General features: G+C 46.0%; 1 protein-coding gene across 1 annotated transcript; it reads right to left on the bottom strand.

The window, feature by feature from the left end:
- Positions 1–5,921: 5,921 nt before the first annotated feature.
- Positions 5,922–12,389, bottom strand: LOC139580714 (myosin light chain 4-like). The gene is made up of 7 exons (XM_071409657.1): positions 12,148–12,389; positions 11,046–11,073; positions 9,144–9,293; positions 8,630–8,803; positions 6,339–6,416; positions 6,216–6,252; positions 5,922–6,082 (listed from the first exon to the last, which is right to left on the bottom strand). The coding sequence occupies exons 1-6, from the start codon at positions 12,319–12,321 to the stop codon at positions 6,224–6,226; spliced, it is 633 nt and encodes a 210-aa protein (XP_071265758.1). The 5' UTR covers positions 12,322–12,389; the 3' UTR covers positions 5,922–6,082; positions 6,216–6,223.
- Between the last annotated feature and the right edge of the window lie 6,952 nt (positions 12,390–19,341).

The raw sequence follows: 19,341 nt of genomic DNA, 5'->3' as shown, positions 1-19,341 counted from the left end.
TCCATATTGACACTCACTACAGCTTTGCATAATAGTGTGTAGGCTATGGTATGGCACTGTTCATTTAATTGCAATATTTAATTGCCATATTAGTGTAAGTAAGTAAGTAGCCTTGCATGTGCCTTGGCTGTTTCTATAGCATGAGGCAGCTTAATGTACAAGTACACCCCTTGGACAGGACACTAGTCTATCACAGGGCCAAGTGTAAGAAGTGTAAGAAGACAGAATATGTCTTTCTGTTCTAGTCTAGTTATAGGCATGTGAGGCAGATTTATGTTAGATTTCAACTAAAGGCAATCAAGTAGGAACAGAGATGGGAACAGGAATCAAGATGGTGCCGACAAAGATGGTCGCCACGCTTCGAGTCCTTAGGAAACGATGAAGTATTTAGTTTTTTTATGTATTATTTCTTACATTGTTAGCCCAGAAAATGTTAAGTGTTATTACATACAGTCAGGAAGAACTATTGGAAATAAGAGCGACGTCAACTTAACAACATTACGACCAGGAATACGACTTTCCCGAAGCGGATCCTTTGTTCAGACCACCACCCAGGACAGTGGATCTAATCCCAGAAGCCGACCCAAAACAAGGTCGTCGCAGAAGAGGCAGACGGAGCGGCCTCCTGGTCAGGCTCTGTAGGCGTGCACACCGCCCACCGTTTTCGAGTATACCACTTGCCAATGTCCAGTCTCTTGACAACAAGGTAGACAAAATTAGAGCAAGGGTTGCCTTCCAGAGAGACATCAGAGATTGTAACGTTCTCTGTTTCACGGAAACATGGCTCTCTCGGAATACGTTGTCGTAGTCGATTCAGCCAACGGACTTCTTCATGCGTCGTTCCGACAGAGATAAACACCTCTCTGGGAAGAAGAAGGGCGGGGGTGTATTCTTCATGATTAACCACTCATGGTGTAATCATCACAACATACAGGAACTCAAGTCCTTCTGCTCACCCGACCGAGAATTCCTTACAATCAAATGCCAGCCATATTATCTCCCAAGATAATTCTCATCAGTTATCGTTATAGTTGTGTATATACCCCCTCAAGCAGACACCACGACGGTCCTCAAGGAACTTCACTGGACTCTATGTAAACTGGAAACCATATATCCTGAGGCTGCATTTATTGTAGCTGGGGATTTAACAAAGCAAATTTGAGAACAAGGCTACCAAAATTCTATCAGCATATTGATTGCAGCACTCGTGAAGGCAATACACTCGATCACTGCAACTCTAACTTCCGCGATGCATACAAGGCCCTCCCTTCGACAAATCCGACCATGACTCCATCTTGCTCCTACCGTCGTATAGGCAGAAACTCAAACAGGATGTACCCGTGACTAGAACCATTCAACGCTGGTCTGACCAATCGGAATCCACGCTTCAAGATTGTTTTGATCACACGGACTGGGAAATGTTCCCGGGAAGCCTCAGAGAATAACATCGATCTATACGCTGACTCGGTGAGTGAGTTTATAAGGAAGTGCATTGGAGATGTTGTACCCACTGAGACTATTAAGACCTACCCTAACCAGAAACCGTGGATGGATGGCGGCATTCGCCCAAAACTGAAAATGCGATCCACCGCGTTTAACCATGGAAAGAGGACTGGGAACATGGCTGAATATAAACAGTGTAGTTATTCCCTCCGCAAGGCAATCAAACAATCGAAACGTCGTTATAGGGACAAATTGGAGTCGCAATTCAACGGCTCAGACACGAGACGTACGTGGTAGGGTCTACAGGAAATCACGGACTACAAAAAGAAAACCAGCCACGTCATGAACACCGACGTCTCGCTTCCAGACAAACTAAACACCTTCTTTGAACTAAATGACTACTGCCCCGTAGCACTCACTTCTGTCATCATGAAGTGCTTTGAGAGACTAGTCAAGGATCATATCACCTCCATCTTACATGCCACCCTAGACCCACTTCAGTTTGCATACCGCCCCAACAGGTCCACAGACGATGCAATCACCATCACACTGCACACTGCCCTATCCCATCTGGTCAAGAGGAATACCTATGTAAGAATGCTGTTCATTGACTGCAGCTCAGCATTCTACACCATAGTACCCTCAAAGCTCATCATTAAGCTGGAGGCCCTGTGTCTCAACCCCGCCCTGTGCAATTGGGTCCTGGACTTTCTGACGGGCCGACCCCCAGGTGGTGAAGGTAGGAAACAACATCTCCACTTCGCTGTCCCTCAACACTGGGGCCCCACAAGGGTGCGTGCTCAGCCTCCTCCTGTACTCCCTGTTCACCCATGACTGCGTGGCCATGCACGCTTCCAAATCAATCATCAAGTTTGCAGACGACACAACAATAGTTGGCTTGATTACCAACAACGACAAGACTGTCTACAGGGAGGAGGTGAGGGCATTTGAAGTGTGGTGTCAGGAAAACAAACTCTCACTCAACGTCAACAAAACAAAGGAGATGATCGTGGACTTCAGGAAACAGCAGAGGGAGAACCCCCATATCCACATCAAAGGGACAGTAGTGGAGAAGGTGGAAAGTTTTAAGTTCTTCGGTGTACACATCCCAGACAAACTGAAATGGTCCAACCACACAAAGAGTATGGTCAGGAAGGCGCAACATCGTCTCTTCAACCTCAAGAGGCTGAATAAATGTTGCTTGTCACCTAAAACCCTGACAAACTATTACAGAGGCACAATCGAGAGCATCCTGTCGGGCTGTATCACTGCCTGGTACGGCAACTGCACCACCCTCAACCGCAAGGCTCTCCAGAGGGTGGTGCGGTCTGCACAACACATCACCGGGGGCAAACTACTTGCCCCCCAGGACACCTACAGCACCCAATGTCACAGGAAGGCCAAAAATATCATCAAGGACAACAACCACCCAAGCCACTCCCTGTTCACCCCGCTACCATCCAGAAAGAGAGGTCAGTACAGGTGCATCAAAGCTGGGACCGAGAGACTGAAAAACGGCTTCTATCTCAAGGGCATCAGACTGCTAAACACCAATCACTAACTCAGAGAGGCTGCTGCCTACATAGAGACTCATATCACTGGCCACTTTAATAAATGGATCACGAGTCACTTTAAACAATGCCACTTTAATAATGTTACATATCTTACTTTACTCATCTCATATGTACGTATATACTGTACCTTATACCATTTATTGCACCTTGCCTATGCCGCTCGGCATTCACTCATCCATATATTTATATGTGCATGGTCTTATTCCATCCCTTTAGAGTTGTGTGTATTAGGTAGTTGTTGGGGAATTGTAAGATTACTTGTTAGATATTACTGCACTGTCAGAACTAGAAGCACAAGCATTTCACTACACTCGCATTAACATCTGCTAACCATGTGTATGGCACCAATACAATTAGATTTGATTTGAGAAAAAGCTCCTTGATTTCTTAGCCACAAGGTGGCATCCTTTCTCTGGACAACGTCCCCCAGCACAGACTTACACTGAGTCTACCAAACATTATGCTTTTTCCATGACATCGACTGACCAGGTTAATCTAGGTGAAATCTATAATCCCTCATGGATGTCGCTTGTTAAATCCACTTCAATCAGTGTAGATGAAGGGGAGGAGACAGGTTAAAGAATGATTTTTAAGCCTTGAGACAATTGAGACATGGGTTGTGTATGTGTGCCATTCAGAGGGTGAATGGGCAAGACAACAGATTTAAGTGCCATTGAACAGGGTATGGTAGTAGGTGCCAGGCGCACCGGTTTACACATGCTCAACAGTTTCCTGTGTGTATCAAGAATGGTCCATCACCCAAAGGACATCCAGCCAACTTGACACAACTGTGGGAAGCATTACAGTCAACATGGGCCAGCATCTCTGTGGAACGCTTTCGGCACTTTCTAGAGTCCATGCCCCTACGAATTGAGGCTGTTCTGAGGGCAAAAGTGGGTGCAACTCAATATTAGGAAGGCGTTCCTAACGTTTGGCACACTCAGTGTACAATCATAGACTCTGCTCTAAGGAGTTGGTACAAGCATTCATGTCTCCCACGCTAAAACTTGTGTCTTTGTGAGGTCACAGCACTATGCACAACATGGCGTAATGTACTCTAGTCAGTCTTTTTTTGTCAGTCGTACACTAGTGTTGGCTACTTCCTTACCGGTCTACATTTTGCGATACACATGCATGTGTTCTGTATCATTTCTTTGTGAGTGTAACCAATGCTGTTTAATGTACTAACCAACATACAGTACTAGAGTATTTGTATAAGTATTCTGTGTGTTTTACCATGTGCATGCATTTACCACATGCATTGACGCATACTTACTAGTGACACTCAATACACTGCACTAACATTACTGCATTAAAGTCCTACTGGTCAGTGACTCAAACTCTTTACATCATTCCGTCGTCTTTTCTGCTATAAAACAAAACAAATCGGAGAGTGCTACACCAACTGACCAGCCATGTCTGGAAGGTGTCCCTCTTCTCCTTTCCGGCCCAAGCCCAGTCTTCAGGGAGAGGTCAAGGGTGTATTTCGGGGGGGGGGGGGCAGATTGTGCAGCTGTTGGACTGTTTACAGGCCAAGGCTGTTGTCCAGAGGATTATCTGGCATCTGATGTTAGACTTTTACAGGGAGGTTACCTTCCTACCCTCCCTCCAGACTTGTGTGTTGTCATAGACCCCTCCCCTCCCCTCCTCTCCTCTCCCCTCCCTCTCTAGATTCCTCTTCTATACACTGGGTAAAGACTAGAGCTGTTGGTACGCACATCTTCCTCACAAATACTCACACACTGTAACATATCATCCAACCCTACAAGTACAAAGAGAAAACAACAGCTGACGTGGATTAGCTGAAGTCATGTGTGAAAAAGGCAAAGAAGGGATGCCAACGTTTATGGTGTCTCGTCACGACCAACAGGTGACGGGTGGAGGGAGACAGACAGAGACAGGCCTATATGGGCTGTTTTATGAGGAAGTAGATCATGTAAACATATTTGTTGTTTAAGAAAAATGTGTGTGTGTATGTGTGTGTGTGTGTGTGTGTCCATATTGGGGTAGAGGATGGGTGGGTTAGCTTTTATGATTCCTCATCTGCAGGGCTGTTAAGCCGGTCGGTACAACAGTCCATAAGCTCCAGCTTACGTCAACAGCAGCTGCACCCAATGGCTCTGGCATCGCTCACCAAATAGGGAGAGTTCTTAACAGTTGTCTCATCCTCTGTGTATAGGGTCAGATCCTCTCAAGGCACCAAATCAGTCCATCTCACCAGCAAAGCTAGGGATTTTCCAATTATTGTTAATTTACTTTGATTTACAGTAGCTACAGCATACAACTGTTCTGGCGCCAGTTCGCATTTCCATTGAGGCAATAATAATTTCGGTTTTTGGTTTCAGTGTTATGAATTGTGCTTCGGTTAAATTAGATCCCTGAACATATTATGCTAATAAGTGGGCATTCTGATGTGACTGAATTGACATAGATACAAGGCCATGTTTCCATTTAGTGTTCTACCAGTAGAAAACAGTTACTTAGCAACATAATATGCTGTACATGCATGAATATACACATTTCACGATTTGCTCTCCCTCCCTCTAAATCCTCAACCCTCACAGGTATGTAGTTAACAAGCAGAAGCACAGTTGTCACTCACCTGTTTGGAATGTTAACACGCGTCATTGCTCCATTAGCGAGTCTAAATGTGCGTACGTGACAGACGCAGGCTTTTGACATGTGAATCCTCAGAATGCGCCGGAGACCCATTACGTCATGGGTTTCAATGGGACCACCAAAGAAGGAGAGGAGCTCCCCCACTTTAGGGAGTACACAGTGCTCCTCTTTCAAATGAAGTGCGCGCCATTTTGAAAATAGTTACCAATCTCTCAATATTGTCACTTTGAAACAGTCACGCAACCACACCGTGGATATAAAGATGAGCATTGCTTTGGACCCAGATGTTTGACATTGAACATTTATTTCCATTGTCGAAACGTTGTGACACACACACACTGACACACACACACACAGACAGGATCGGTCACACACATTGAGGACAAGGATTTGAACGAAAGAGGAGAGGAACAAAAGAGAGATTCAGGTCAGCGACATCTTGAATTCTGCAACAGAGAGAGACACCTGTCATTTCACTTTCATCACATCATCAGTTTGAACATACAGCATCAGTTTGATGCACGACTCAGGGTGCAGACAAAAAGGTCATGTACTTCACAGTTAAAATGCTGTACTCACTTGATCATTCACCCAGTCATGATGTGTTTCACAAAGGCTGAAATAGAGAGATAGAAACAGAGATTGTATTAACTATAGGTGGGAACCAGTAAGTTTCCTCAGCACACTGCATGAAGTAGTCACCTTGGTAGTTAATGCAGCCATTGCTGTCCTCTTGTCCTTCCATCACTACCTCTATCTCTTTCTCTGTCATCTTCTCTCCTGCCGGTGTAACGGAGGGAGACATTTTCAAATGATGTTAAAGACTCCTTCCTCATAGACACAAACCTTACAAAAAAAACATGAATTTCACATTTGATCATAATGTGTTTCACATGTGATCTCACGTAATTACATGATATCACGTGATCTTATGTGAAGCTAATGTGGTAATGTGATAACATAAAACTACATGTGAAAACATGATCTCATGTGAAGATAATGTGATAATGTGATAACATAAAACTACATGTGAAAACATGATCTCATGTGAAATAAATGTGACAACATGAGAATGTTGTCACATTTTCAACATGTGGTACCATGTTCAACATGTGGTTTCAACATGTGGTACCATTTTCAACATGTGGTACCATGAAACTACATCTGAAACTGAAAATTTGATTTTCAAATGTGAATGTTTTCAAATGTGAAAATCTCTAATGTGAAAATGTGGTGTTAACATGTAAACTCTTGTAACGCTTGTCGTTGGAAGAAAGAGAAGAGGACCAAAATGCAGCGTGGTAAGTGTTCATGATAATAATTTAATCAAAACTGAACACTACACAAAATAACAACGAGGAAAAAACGAAAACGAAACAGTTCTGCAAGGTGACATACACTAAACAGAAAACAACCACCCACAAACAAAATTGGGAAAACAGGCTACCTAATCAGAGACAACGATAGACAGCTGCCTCTGATTGAGAACCATACCAGGCCAAACACATAGAAATAGAAAACCTAGACCTACAACATAGAATACCCACCCACATCACACCCTGACCAAACTAAAAATAGAAACATACAAAACAATCTACGGTCAGGGCGTGACAACTCTACATTTAACACATGTGAACATATGGTTTCACATGTGAACAACTGACTTCAGACGTGTCTCATTTTCTTTCACTTGTGAACATTTCAGCTCAACATGTGAAAACAGCTATTTCACATGTGAAACTGCAGATTTCACATGTTTATTGTAAGGGAAGTAATTCAATGATGTAGGGGTCTTAAGGTAAGTGGTATGCTGTTCAGCTAAAGTAGTGTAAAAGTCTTTAACCAATGACAATCCTTGTACTGACTTTTCAGTATGACCTCACCTGGGATTGTCACGACTTCCGCCGAAGTTGGTGCCTCTCCTTGTTCGGGCGGCGTTCGGCGGTCGACGTCACCGGCTTTCTAGCCTCCACCGATCTACATTTCTTTTTCCATTTGTTTTGTCTTGATTGTACACACCTGGTTCCCATTACGTTTGAATTATTTCCCTATTTAACCCTCTGGAGCCATCATGGTTTTGTGCGTGTTTATTGTTGTCAGTTGTCTCGTTTATGTGATTCTGGATTTTCGTTCTCCTTGTTGGAAGATTATTTTTGAGTAAAGTTCCTGTTATTACTCATCTCTGTGTCCTGCGCCTGACTTCGCCTTACCCACATCACCGAGATTCTGACAGGGATTTGAACTCACAACTTCTGGATTTAGGTTAAACTGATCTTTCTCCTGTGCCACAGTCTGTAACATGCTCAGAAGTGCAGCAATTTGATATTTTTCTGTATAGTCTAATGTTGGTGCACCATATTATTCTGTTTTAATGTTACTCCTCAATCTCTATGATCAATATAATAGTTTTTCTTGAGTGTATTTAAAAAAAGCTGAGATTTACTTTGAAGTCCAAAGTGTAGGAATACAGGTGAAATCGGTCATTGACACAGAAATGGTGGCATAGCAAGAAGATCTGAATGCCGTGAACCAAGAGTTTGTGAGTCCAAATCCCAGGTGAGGACATGTTGAATAATAATTACTATATAAATAAACATACACATTATAATAATGTATGCAAAAGTGTGCCAAATATGTAAGTTGAAAACACTCCGACTGCGTGACTTTCCGGGGACACCCTAACGCCTAACGGCAGATTTTTGCTTGCAGGGCATCACCAGTGAAATCTCATGTGAAGAATATTCACATGTGAAATTTTTTATCCACATGTGAAAGGTTACGTGATCACGTGAAAATCACTTGAAATTTCACATGTGAAATAAAATGTCACATGTGAAATCGTGTGGTTTTTCCATAACGGAAGCCAAACCCCAAACCAATCCTCTATTCAGATACCCTTAGCGGTTTCACATTAACTTCATAGAGCATACATTACACATCTATAATCACATCATAAACATGAGATTATAGCTACATAGAACATGGGCACTAACCAAGAGTTGCGAGTGCAAGACGCAGCTCGGCGCCCATGACGGTGCCGTTGCCCTCCTTGTCAAAGACACGCAGTCCTTCCACAAAGTCCTCAAAGGTACCCCGGTTCTTGGACTTGGAGATGTGCTGGAACATTGGTAGGAAGGTCTCGAAACCGATCAGCTTAGTGTTCATTTCTATAGTGGCACGGTGAGCAAGGGAAGGAGTCACTTTCGATGAAACCAACTCAACCCATCAACATACAAGCCTCTACAGAGCTCAAGGTGAATAAAGAGACAACGTAAAGTAGGAGAAAGATGGCGACTTAAGCAATGGGTGTGACCATGCACATGTTCAAAGGCTGGAGTCATTGTCAAAAGGCAGATATGTCTACGAACTGTGATGCCGTCAGTTAAAATGTTGCTCCTGGTGGATACACTTGCAGAGCAAATTATTGATGTCTATGTCTGTGTGAACACGTAACCAGTGACCACTACTACTTTACAATGTCTATAGAATACTGGTGTGCCCACTGACCCTGTGGCTTGGGTGTCCCTAGGACTCTCATGACCTCTTCGTTGGAGGGGTTCTGGCCCAGCGCCCTCATCACATCACCACACTGGGCGTAAGAGATCTTCATCTCGCTTTTGGGGGTCCTGTCGAAAAGCATGAAGGCCTCTTTGAACTCTGGGGAAGAACACATTCAGTGGGGAGAACAAGTATTTGATACACTGCCGATTTTGCAGGTTTTCCTACTTACAAAGCATGTAGAGGTCTGTCATTTTTATCATAGGTACACTTCAACTGTGAGAGACGGAATCTAAAACAAAAATCCAGAAAATCACATTGTATGATTTTTAAGTAATTAATTTGCATTTTATTGCATGACATAAGTATTTGATCACCTACCAACCAGTAAGAATTCCGGCTCTCACAGACCTGTTAGTTTTTCTTTAAGAAGCCCTCCTGTTCTCCACTCATTACCTGTATTAACTGCACCTGTTTGAACTCGTTACCTGTATAAAAGACACCTGTCCACACACTCAATCAAACAGACTCCAACCTCTCCACAATGGCCAAGACCAGAGAGCTGTGTAAGGACATCAGGGATAAATTGTAGACCTGTACAAGGCTGGGATGGGCTACAGGACAATAGCCAAGCAGCTTGGTGAGAAGGCAACAACTGTTGGCACAATTATTAGAAAATGGAAGAAGTTCAAGATGACGGTCAATCACCCTCGGTCTGGGGCTCCATGCAAGATCTCACCTCGTGGGGCATCAATGATCATGAGGAATGTGAGGGATCAGCCCAGAACTACACGGCAGGACCTGGTCAATGACCTGAAGAGAGCTGGGACCACAGTCTCAAAGAAAACCATTAGTAACACACTACGCCGTCATGGATTAAAATCCTGCAGCGCACGCAAGGTCCCCCTGCTCAAGCCAGCGCATGTCCAGGCCCGTCTGAAGTTTGCCAATGACCATCTGGATGATCCAGAGGAGGAATGGGAGAAGGTCATGAGGTCTGATGAGACAAAAATAGAGCTTTTTGCTCTAAACTCCACTCGCCGTGTTTGGAGGAATAGAAGGATGAGTACAACCCCAAGAACACCATCCCAACCGTGAAGCATGGAGGTGGAAACATCATTCTTTGGGGATGCTTTTCTGCAAAGGGGACAGGACGACTGCACCGTATTGAGGGGAGGATGGATGGGGCCATGTATCGCGAGATCTTGACCAACAACCTCCTTCCCTCAGTAAGAGCATTGAAGATGGGTCGTGGCTGGGTCTTCCAGCATGACAACGACCCGAAACACACAGCCAGGGCAACTAAGGAGTGGCTCCGTAAGAAGCATCTCAAGGTCCTGGAGTGGCCTAGCCAGTCTCCAGACCTGAACCCAATAGAAAATCTTTGGAGGGAGCCGAAAGTCCGTATTGCCCAGCGACAGCCCCGTAAACCTGAAGGATCTGGAGAAGGTCTGTATGGAGGAGTGGGCCAAAATCCCTGCTGCAGTGTGTGCAAACCTGGTCAAGAACTACAGGAAACGTATGATCTCTGTAATTGCAAACAAAGGTTTCTGTACCAAATATTCAGTTCTGCTTTTCTGATGTATCAAATACTTATGTCATGAAATAAAATGCAAATTAATTACTTAAAAATCATACAATGTGATTTTCTGGATTTTTGTTTTAGATTCCTTCTCTCACAGTTGAAGTGTACCTATGATAAAAATTACAGACCTCTACATGCTTTGTAAGTAGGAAAACCTGCAAAATTGTCAGTGTATCAAATACTTGTTCTCCCCACTGTATGACCAGGGTTAGCTGGGGAAACTAGTAAGTCATCAACAGGTCAGATCATCCAATAAACGTTCCCCTCAACAAATAGTAAAATTGACATCAAAAGATGTTGGATTTTTTAAAGGAAGATCAGTTTACCGTCAATTTGGTCTGCAGTGAACTCCATCTGGAATAGAAAAAAAGAACACTTCAATAGTGGGATATTGCTACTGATTTTGCCCAGCTCATGATTGTAAGCACATTTAGCAATTGTATTGTGAAGGATGAGGTGCATCCGAGGCACATCCTATGTACATGACATGGGGGGAGTTCTTTGAAAACATCCAATGTCAGCTGTGGACACCCCATTTGTGTCTCTAAGAGTAACAGGGCCCCCTAGTTTCAAGATGGTGGGCTTTGTGTGAAACCTAATTCTCCTCCACTGTACCCGTGGCCAACACAGACTAATATAAGAACAATAGGAACCCAAAGTTCCGACTGGGGACCCGTTAGAAAAGCTGTTCTAGAACCCCAGAGAGACAGAAGAATGCAGATGAATCCGGGTGTAGATCATCTCTGGCACCAAATACCAGCCCAATTTGTTTTTTTTATCATCCCTGAGAAAAACAACCTGACGAGGAACAGTTATGGGCTGAAATGTTATTTTTCCATTGAAAGAGCATGTTGGGAACATAAAACAGTTCTATGAACTGTTTGCTTGATCCAGTTGCTGGAAAGTTTTGTCAGATGTGTGCCACTACACCAACAAGTCTTTGATCGTATGGTGAATGCCAGTTGCCAAGGCCAAAGGAACAGAAAATAAAAAATATGTAATTGATTAGGAACGCTTATAATATACTTTGATTTACCTCCAACATAATCTCATTCAAATGTTATCTTCAACAATTACTGTACCAAGCAGAGACGGTTTAATGATCAGAACATAACTAACCTGAAAGGTTACTACATCACTGAAAATGTCACATCCTTTGCAGAGGACAGCCACGCCAATACATTTTGCCAATAGAACTTTGCCAACTAATACAACAATGGGCTTTTTCACTAGGCAAATCCCTCAACTTTTGACAGACTTCCCTGTACAACTAACACATCTCTAACTCGTCAACTAAGGATAGCATCCTCTTCTCTCATATTTACTGTCAAACACAGGTGGATGAGAGGAGATGACAGCAAAGACTCGCAGAGAGGTTAGACCGTAGAATTACAACATACATTCTAGAGCTACGAGTTGGACACTCACCGCAATGCTTTTGGGGTCAAATGCGGGCTCCTTGAGCTTCTCTGGCTCCGGAGCCGGTGGGGTCGATTTTGCCACCTCCTTCTTCGGCTCGGGCTTCTTGGAGGCCATTGTCCTGGATGGGAAAGTATGTGAGTGAGACCGTGTGTGTCGAGGTGGAGGCTGAGAGAGGACCATCTCTGGAAGAGTTATATACCCAGCTTGGGGGTCCCCACTGAGACAGAGGGGTTGGCTTAGCCCACAGGAGCCAGGATCACATTCTATATAAGGGTAAAAAGACAGTCTTAAGGATAGAACTTCACAAGACTTCATCTATGCGGTCACCTACACGGGCTCCCGGGTGGCGCAGCGGTCTAAGGCATGGCATCTCAGTGCTAGAGGTGTCACTACAGACCCTGGTTTGATTCCGGGCTGTATGACAACCGGCTGTGATTGGGAGTCCCATAGGGTGATGCACAATTGGCCCAGTGTTGTTAGGGTTTGGCCGGGGTAGGCCGTCATTGTAAATAAGAATTTGTTCTTAACTGACTTGCCTAGTTATACGAAAGACAGCTACTAATACCTCATCAGGGTTCTCTCTCTCATAATGCCAAATCTAATCAGTATTCAGGTCCCAGTCGACGCTTAACTATTTAGCACATCAGTTGTGACATGTCGCCAGTAAAGGGTTAAGGTGGGTGATAAGTAGTATTTCCTCTTAGTGGGTATGGAGGGGCAGTGGCTTAACTACAATTAGAGAAGCAGGACATTACTCGAGGGAGTTTAAACTATCTTCATCTCTTAACTTAGTTGCCCACAACTCCCAAAGGAGAGAAAGAGAGAGCAAGAAAGTAAGAGAGAGAGAGAGAGAGAGACGGGGAGGGAGAGGCCTGATGGGACTATTTGGGGAAGACTTGTGGGAGGGCAGATGCAGGGTCTGAACAGCTGACTAAGGAAGGAGGAGGGAGACTGATGATGAGGGAAGGAATGGTCTGGCCGTTAGTGTCATGTTTTGTCTTTGATCATGTCTTGTCCCTGTGCTTCCCTCTGCTGGTCTTATTAGGTTCTTTCTCTTTCTCTCTCTCTATCGTTCCGTTCATGCTCCCAGCTGTTTCTCATTCTCCCTACGACCTCATTTACTCTTTCACACCTGTCCCCTATTTTGCCCTCTGATTAGAGTCCCTATTTCTCCCTCTGTTTTCCGCTCCTGTCCTTGTCGGATTCTTGTTTGATGTTTGCAGTTCCTGTGTCTTGTTCCGCCCTGTCGTGTTCTTTTGCCTTCTTCAGATGCTGCGTGTGAGCAGGTGTCTATGTCAGCTACGGCCTGTGTCTTCCTGAAGCGACCTGCAGTCTGTGGTCGCGTCTCCAGTCGTTCCTCTCTATTGACGAGAGGATTTCAGTTTCCTGTTTTGGATTACCATTGATTTATATCCAGGAGAATCATTATTTGTTTTATACTGGAATAAAGACTCAGTTACTATTACGTCGCTTTTGGGTCCTCATTCATCAGCATAACAGAAGAATCCGACCAAGAATGGACCCAGCGACTACGGATTCTCTCAACACTGCCGTCGAGTTCCAGGGAGCTATGCTCGGCAGACACGAGCAGGAATTGTTTGCTGCTCGTCATGCCGTTGAGACCCTGGCCGCTCAGGTCTCCGATCTCTCTGGACAGTTTCAGAGTCTTCGTCTCGTGCCACCAGCTACTTCCTGGTCTTCCGAGTCTCCGGAACCTAGGGTTAATAACCCACCATGTTACTCTGGGCAGCCCACTGAGTGTCGCTCCTTTCTCACCCAGTGTGATATTGTGTTCTCTCTCCAGCCCAACACGTACTCAAGAGAGAGAGCTCGGATCGCTTACGTCATATCACTCCTTACTGGTCGGGCTCGGGAGTGGGGCACAGCTATCTGGGAGGCAAGGGCTGAGTGTTCTAACGATTATCAGAACTTTAAAGAGGAGATGATACGGGTTTTTGATCGTTCAGTTTTTGGGAAGGAGGCTTCCAGGGCCCTGGCTTCCCTATGTCAAGGTGATCGATCCATAACGGATTACTCTATAGAGTTTCGCACTCTTGCTGCCTCCAGTGACTGGAACGAGCCGGCGTTGCTCGCTCGTTTTCTGGAGGGACTTCACGCTGAGGTTAAGGATGAGATTCTCTCCCGGGAGGTTCCTTCCAGCGTGGACTCTTTGATTGCACTCGCCATCCGCATAGAACGACGGATAGATCTTCGTCATCGAGCTCGTGGAAGAGAGCTCGCGTTAACGGTGCTTCCCCTCTCCGCATCTCAACCATCTCCTCCCACCGGCTCAGAGACTGAGCCCATGCAGCTGGGAGGTATTCGCATCTCGACTAAGGAGAGGGAACGGAGAATCACCAACCGCCTTTGCCTCTATTGCGGTTCTGCTGGACATTTTGTCATGTCATGTCCAGTAAAAGCCAGAGCTCATCAGTAAGCGGAGGGCTACTGGTGAGCGCTACTACTCAGGTCTCTCCATCAAGATCCTGTACTACCTTGTCGGTCCATCTACGCTGGACCGGTTCGGCTGCTTCCTGCAGTGCTTTGATAGACTCAGGGGCTGAGGGTTGTTTTATGGACGAAGCATGGGCTCGGAAACATGACATTCCTCTCAGACAGTTAGGGAAGCCCACGCCCATGTTCGCCTTAGATGGTAGTCTTCTCCCCAGTATCAGATGTGAGACACTACCTTTAACCCTCACAGTATCTGGTAACCACAGTGAGACCATTTCCTTTTTGATTTTTCGTTCACCTTTTACACCTGTTGTTTTGGGTCATCCCTGGCTAGTTTGTCATAATCCTTCTATTAATTGGTCTAGTAATTCTATTCTATCCTGGAACGTTTCTTGTCATGTGAAGTGTTTAATGTCTGCTATCCCTCCTGTGTCTTCTGTCCCCTCTACTCAGGAGGAACCTGGTGATTTGACAGGAGTGCCGGAGGAATATCATGATCTGCGCACGGTCTTCAGTCGGTCCAGAGCCAGCTCCCTTCCTCCTCACCGGTCGTATGATTGTTGTATTGATCTCCTTCCGGGGACCACTCCCCCTCGGGGTAGACTATACTCTCTGTCGGCTCCCGAACGTAAGGCTCTCGAGGATTATCTGTCTGTTTCTCTCGACGCCGGTACCGTGGTGCCTTCTTCCTCTCCCGCCGGAGCGGGATTTTTCTTTGTTAAGAAGAAGGACGGTACTCTGCGCCCCTGCGTGGATTATCGAGGGCTGAATGACATAACGGTTAAGAATCGTTATCCGCTTCCCCTTATGTCGTCAGCCTTCGAGATTTTGCAGGGAGCCAGGTGCTTTACTAAGTTGGACCTTCGTAACGCTTACCATCTCGTACGCATCAGAGAGGGGGACGAGTGGAAAACGGCGTTTAACACTCCGTTAGGGCATTTTGAATACCGGGTTCTGCCGTTCGGTCTCGCTAATGCTCCAGCTGTCTTTCAGGCATTAGTTAATGATGTACTGAGAGACATGCTGAACATTTTTGTTTTCGTTTACCTTGACGATATCCTGATTTTTTCACCGTCACTCGAGATTCATGTTCAGCACGTTCGACGTGTACTCCAGCGCCTTTTAGAGAATTGTCTCTACGTGAAGGCTGAGAAGTGCGCCTTTCATGTCTCCTCTGTCACTTTTCTCGGTTCTGTTATTTCCGCTGAAGGCATTCAGATGGATCCCGCTAAGGTCCAGGCTGTCAGCGATTGGCCCGTCCCTAAGTCACGTGTCGAGTTGCAGCGTTTTCTCGGTTTCGCTAATTTCTATCGGCGTTTCATTCGTAATTTCGGTCAAGTGGCTGCCCCTCTCACCGCTCTGACTTCTGTCAAGACTTGCTTTAAGTGGTCCGGTTCCGCCCAGGGAGCTTTTGATCTCCTCAAGAAGCGTTTTACATCCGCTCCTATCCTTGTTACTCCTGACGTCACTAAACAATTCATTGTCGAGGTTGACGCTTCAGAGGTGGGCGTGGGAGCCATTCTGTCTCAGCGCTTCCAGTCTGACGATAAGGTCCATCCTTGCGCTTACTTTTCTCATCGCCTGTCGCCATCGGAACGCAACTATGATGTGGGTAACCGCGAACTGCTCGCCATCCGCTTAGCCATAGGCGAATGGCGACAGTGGTTGGAGGGGGCGACCGTCCCTTTTGTCGTTTGGACTGACCATAAGAACCTTGAGTACATCCGTTCGGCCAAACGACTTAATGCACGTCAAGCTCGTTGGGCGTTGTTTTTCGCTCGTTTCGAGTTCGTGATTTCCTATCGTCCGGGAAATAAGAACACCAAGCCTGATGCCTTATCCCGTCTCTTTAGTTCTTCTGTGGCTTCTACCGACCCCGAGGGGATTCTCCCTGAAGGGCGTGTTGTCGGGTTGACTGTCTGGGGAATTGAGAGACAGGTAAAGCAAGCACTCACTCACACTGCGTCGCCGCGCGCTTGTCCTAGTAACCTTCTGTTCGTTCCTGTCTCTACTCGTCTGGCTGTTCTTCAGTGGGCTCACTCTGCCAAGTTAGCTGGCCACCCCGGCGTTCGGGGTACGCTTGCTTCTATTCGCCAGCGGTTTTGGTGGCCTACTCAGGAGCGGGACACGCGTCGTTTCGTGGCTGCTTGTTCGGACTGCGCGCAGACTAAGTCAGGTAACTCTCCTCCTGCCGGTCGTCTCAGACCGCTTCCCATTCCTTCTCGACCATGGTCTCACATCGCCTTAGACTTTATTACCGGTCTGCCTTCGTCTGCGGGGAAGACTGTGATTCTTACGGTTATCGATAGGTTCTCTAAGGCGGCACATTTCATTCCCCTCGCTAAGCTTCCTTCCGCTAAGGAGACGGCACAAATCATCATTGAGAATGTGTTCAGAATTCATGGCCTCCCGTTAGACGCCGTTTCAGACAGAGGTCCGCAATTCACGTCACAGTTTTGGAGGGAGTTCTGTCGTTTGATTGGTGCTTCCGTCAGTCTCTCTTCCGGGTTTCATCCCCAGTCTAACGGTCAAGCAGAAAGGGCCAATCAGTCGATTGGTCGCATTTTACGCAGCCTTTCGTTTCGAAACCCTGCGTCTTGGGCAGAACAGCTCCCCTGGGCTGAGTACGCTCACAACTCGCTTCCTTCGTCTGCTACCGGGCTGTCCCCGTTTCAGAGTAGTCTTGGCTACCAGCCTCCTCTGTTTTCGTCCCAGCTCGCCGAGTCCAGCGTTCCCTCCGCTCAGGCTTTTGTCCAACGTTGTGAGCGCACCTGGAGGAGGGTCAGGTCTGCACTTTGCCGTTACAGGGCGCAGACTGTGAGAGCCGCCAATAAGCGTAGGATTAAGAGTCCTAGGTATTGTCGCGGTCAGAGAGTGTGGCTTTCCACTCGTAACCTTCCCCTTACGACAGCTTCTCGCAAGTTGACTCCGCGGTTCATTGGTCCGTTCCGTGTCTCTCAGGTCGTCAATCCTGTCGCTGTGCGACTGCTTCTTCCGCAACATCTTCGTCGCGTCCACCCTGTCTTCCATGTCTCCTGTGTCAAGCCTTTTCTTCGCGCCCCCGTTCGTCTTCCCTCCCCCCCCCCCGTCCTTGTCGAGGGCGCTCCTATTTACAAGGTACGGAAGATCATGGACATGCGTTCTCGGGGACGTGGTCACCAGTACTTAGTGGATTGGGAGGGTTACGGTCCTGAGGAGAGGAGTTGGGTTCCATCTCGGGACGTGCTGGACCGTTCGTTGATCGATGATTTCCTTCGTTGCCGCCAGGGTTCCTCCTCGAGTGCGCCAGGAGGCGCTCGGTGAGTGGGGGGGTACTGTCATGTTTTGTCTTTGATCATGTCTTGTCCCTGTGCTTCCCTCTGCTGGTCTTATTAGGTTCTTTCTCTTTCTCTCTCTCTATCGTTCCGTTCATGCTCCCAGCTGTTTCTCATTCTCCCTACGACCTCATTTACTCTTTCACACCTGTCCCCTATTTTGCCCTCTGATTAGAGTCCCTATTTCTCCCTCTGTTTTCCGCTCCTGTCCTTGTCGGATTCTTGTTTGATGTTTGCAGTTCCTGTGTCTTGTTCCGCCCTGTCGTGTTCTTTTGCCTTCTTCAGATGCTGCGTGTGAGCAGGTGTCTATGTCAGCTACGGCCTGTGTCTTCCTGAAGCGACCTGCAGTCTGTGGTCGCGTCTCCAGTCGTTCCTCTCTATTGACGAGAGGATTTCAGTTTCCTGTTTTGGATTACCATTGATTTATATCCAGGAGAATCATTATTTGTTTTATACTGGAATAAAGACTCAGTTACTATTACGTCGCTTTTGGGTCCTCATTCATCAGCATAACAGTTAGTGTGCTCGGTGAACTAGAATGAACTGACTGAGCTCTTGGCCTGGTAGGCACTGAAGCATAAACATTTGAATGATCTAGACTCTAGTTACTGTACATACACAGTAAATATTTTGACTCCTGTAACGTACTGTATTACACAGTGGTATGTCATGTCTTTGAATAATAAAATGCGCTGTAGGCCTATATGGGGGGTCGGTGAAGATTACGAGAACACTATCAAAACATACCATGAAAACCAACCACTACCCTCAGATGCTCTGTTAACCTCTGCCTGGAGCCCTAAAACACCCAAGGGACCCTTCCCGCCCTCTAAATACAGTTTAACAAGAGGAGCCTGCAGCAGGCTGATCACCTGCTACAGTGGCCCCTAGCATAGCTTCCTTCCTCAGGCTGTGGAGGGTCTGGGTCATCCCCTTGAGAGGGCCACTAATCCCTTCCAGAAGCCTCCAATAAGAGGTGGCAGCACTCACTGCCTTGGAGTAGTCTGCAGCAATACACTACAAAGTTGAAGAACCCTTGCATTATGGGGTGGGTCAACTATGCATCCACGTTTGGGAAACTGTGTACTGCTACTTGCAGTTTATCCCTGTTATAGAGAATGCTTCCAATCTAATTCCCTCAACTAGAGCAGGGACACAGAGTCTTTGAGTAACTCCTCTGTCGGGGGGTAATATTTATCATGTATGATATTATATATACCTTACATGCGGACCCATAATAAGACTATGAAATTAGCCTATTAACCTGTTTATCTGACTCTATAAAGATCATTAAAATATGCAAGAGACTACAGTTGAGTTACAGTAATAGGCGTTCAAGAAATGTCTGAGAATGGAATTCTAAATATACGCATATTTAATTTCTTTGCAAAAATGAATGATTACACTTACAAGGCCAACCTAAAAAGCACTA

Source organism: Salvelinus alpinus, chromosome 1 (genome assembly GCF_045679555.1).
Source record: "Salvelinus alpinus chromosome 1, SLU_Salpinus.1, whole genome shotgun sequence".
NCBI lineage: Eukaryota > Metazoa > Chordata > Actinopteri > Salmoniformes > Salmonidae > Salvelinus > Salvelinus alpinus.
Note: the sequence above shows the minus strand (reverse complement) of the source record. Positions and strands in the feature narration are given on the sequence as shown.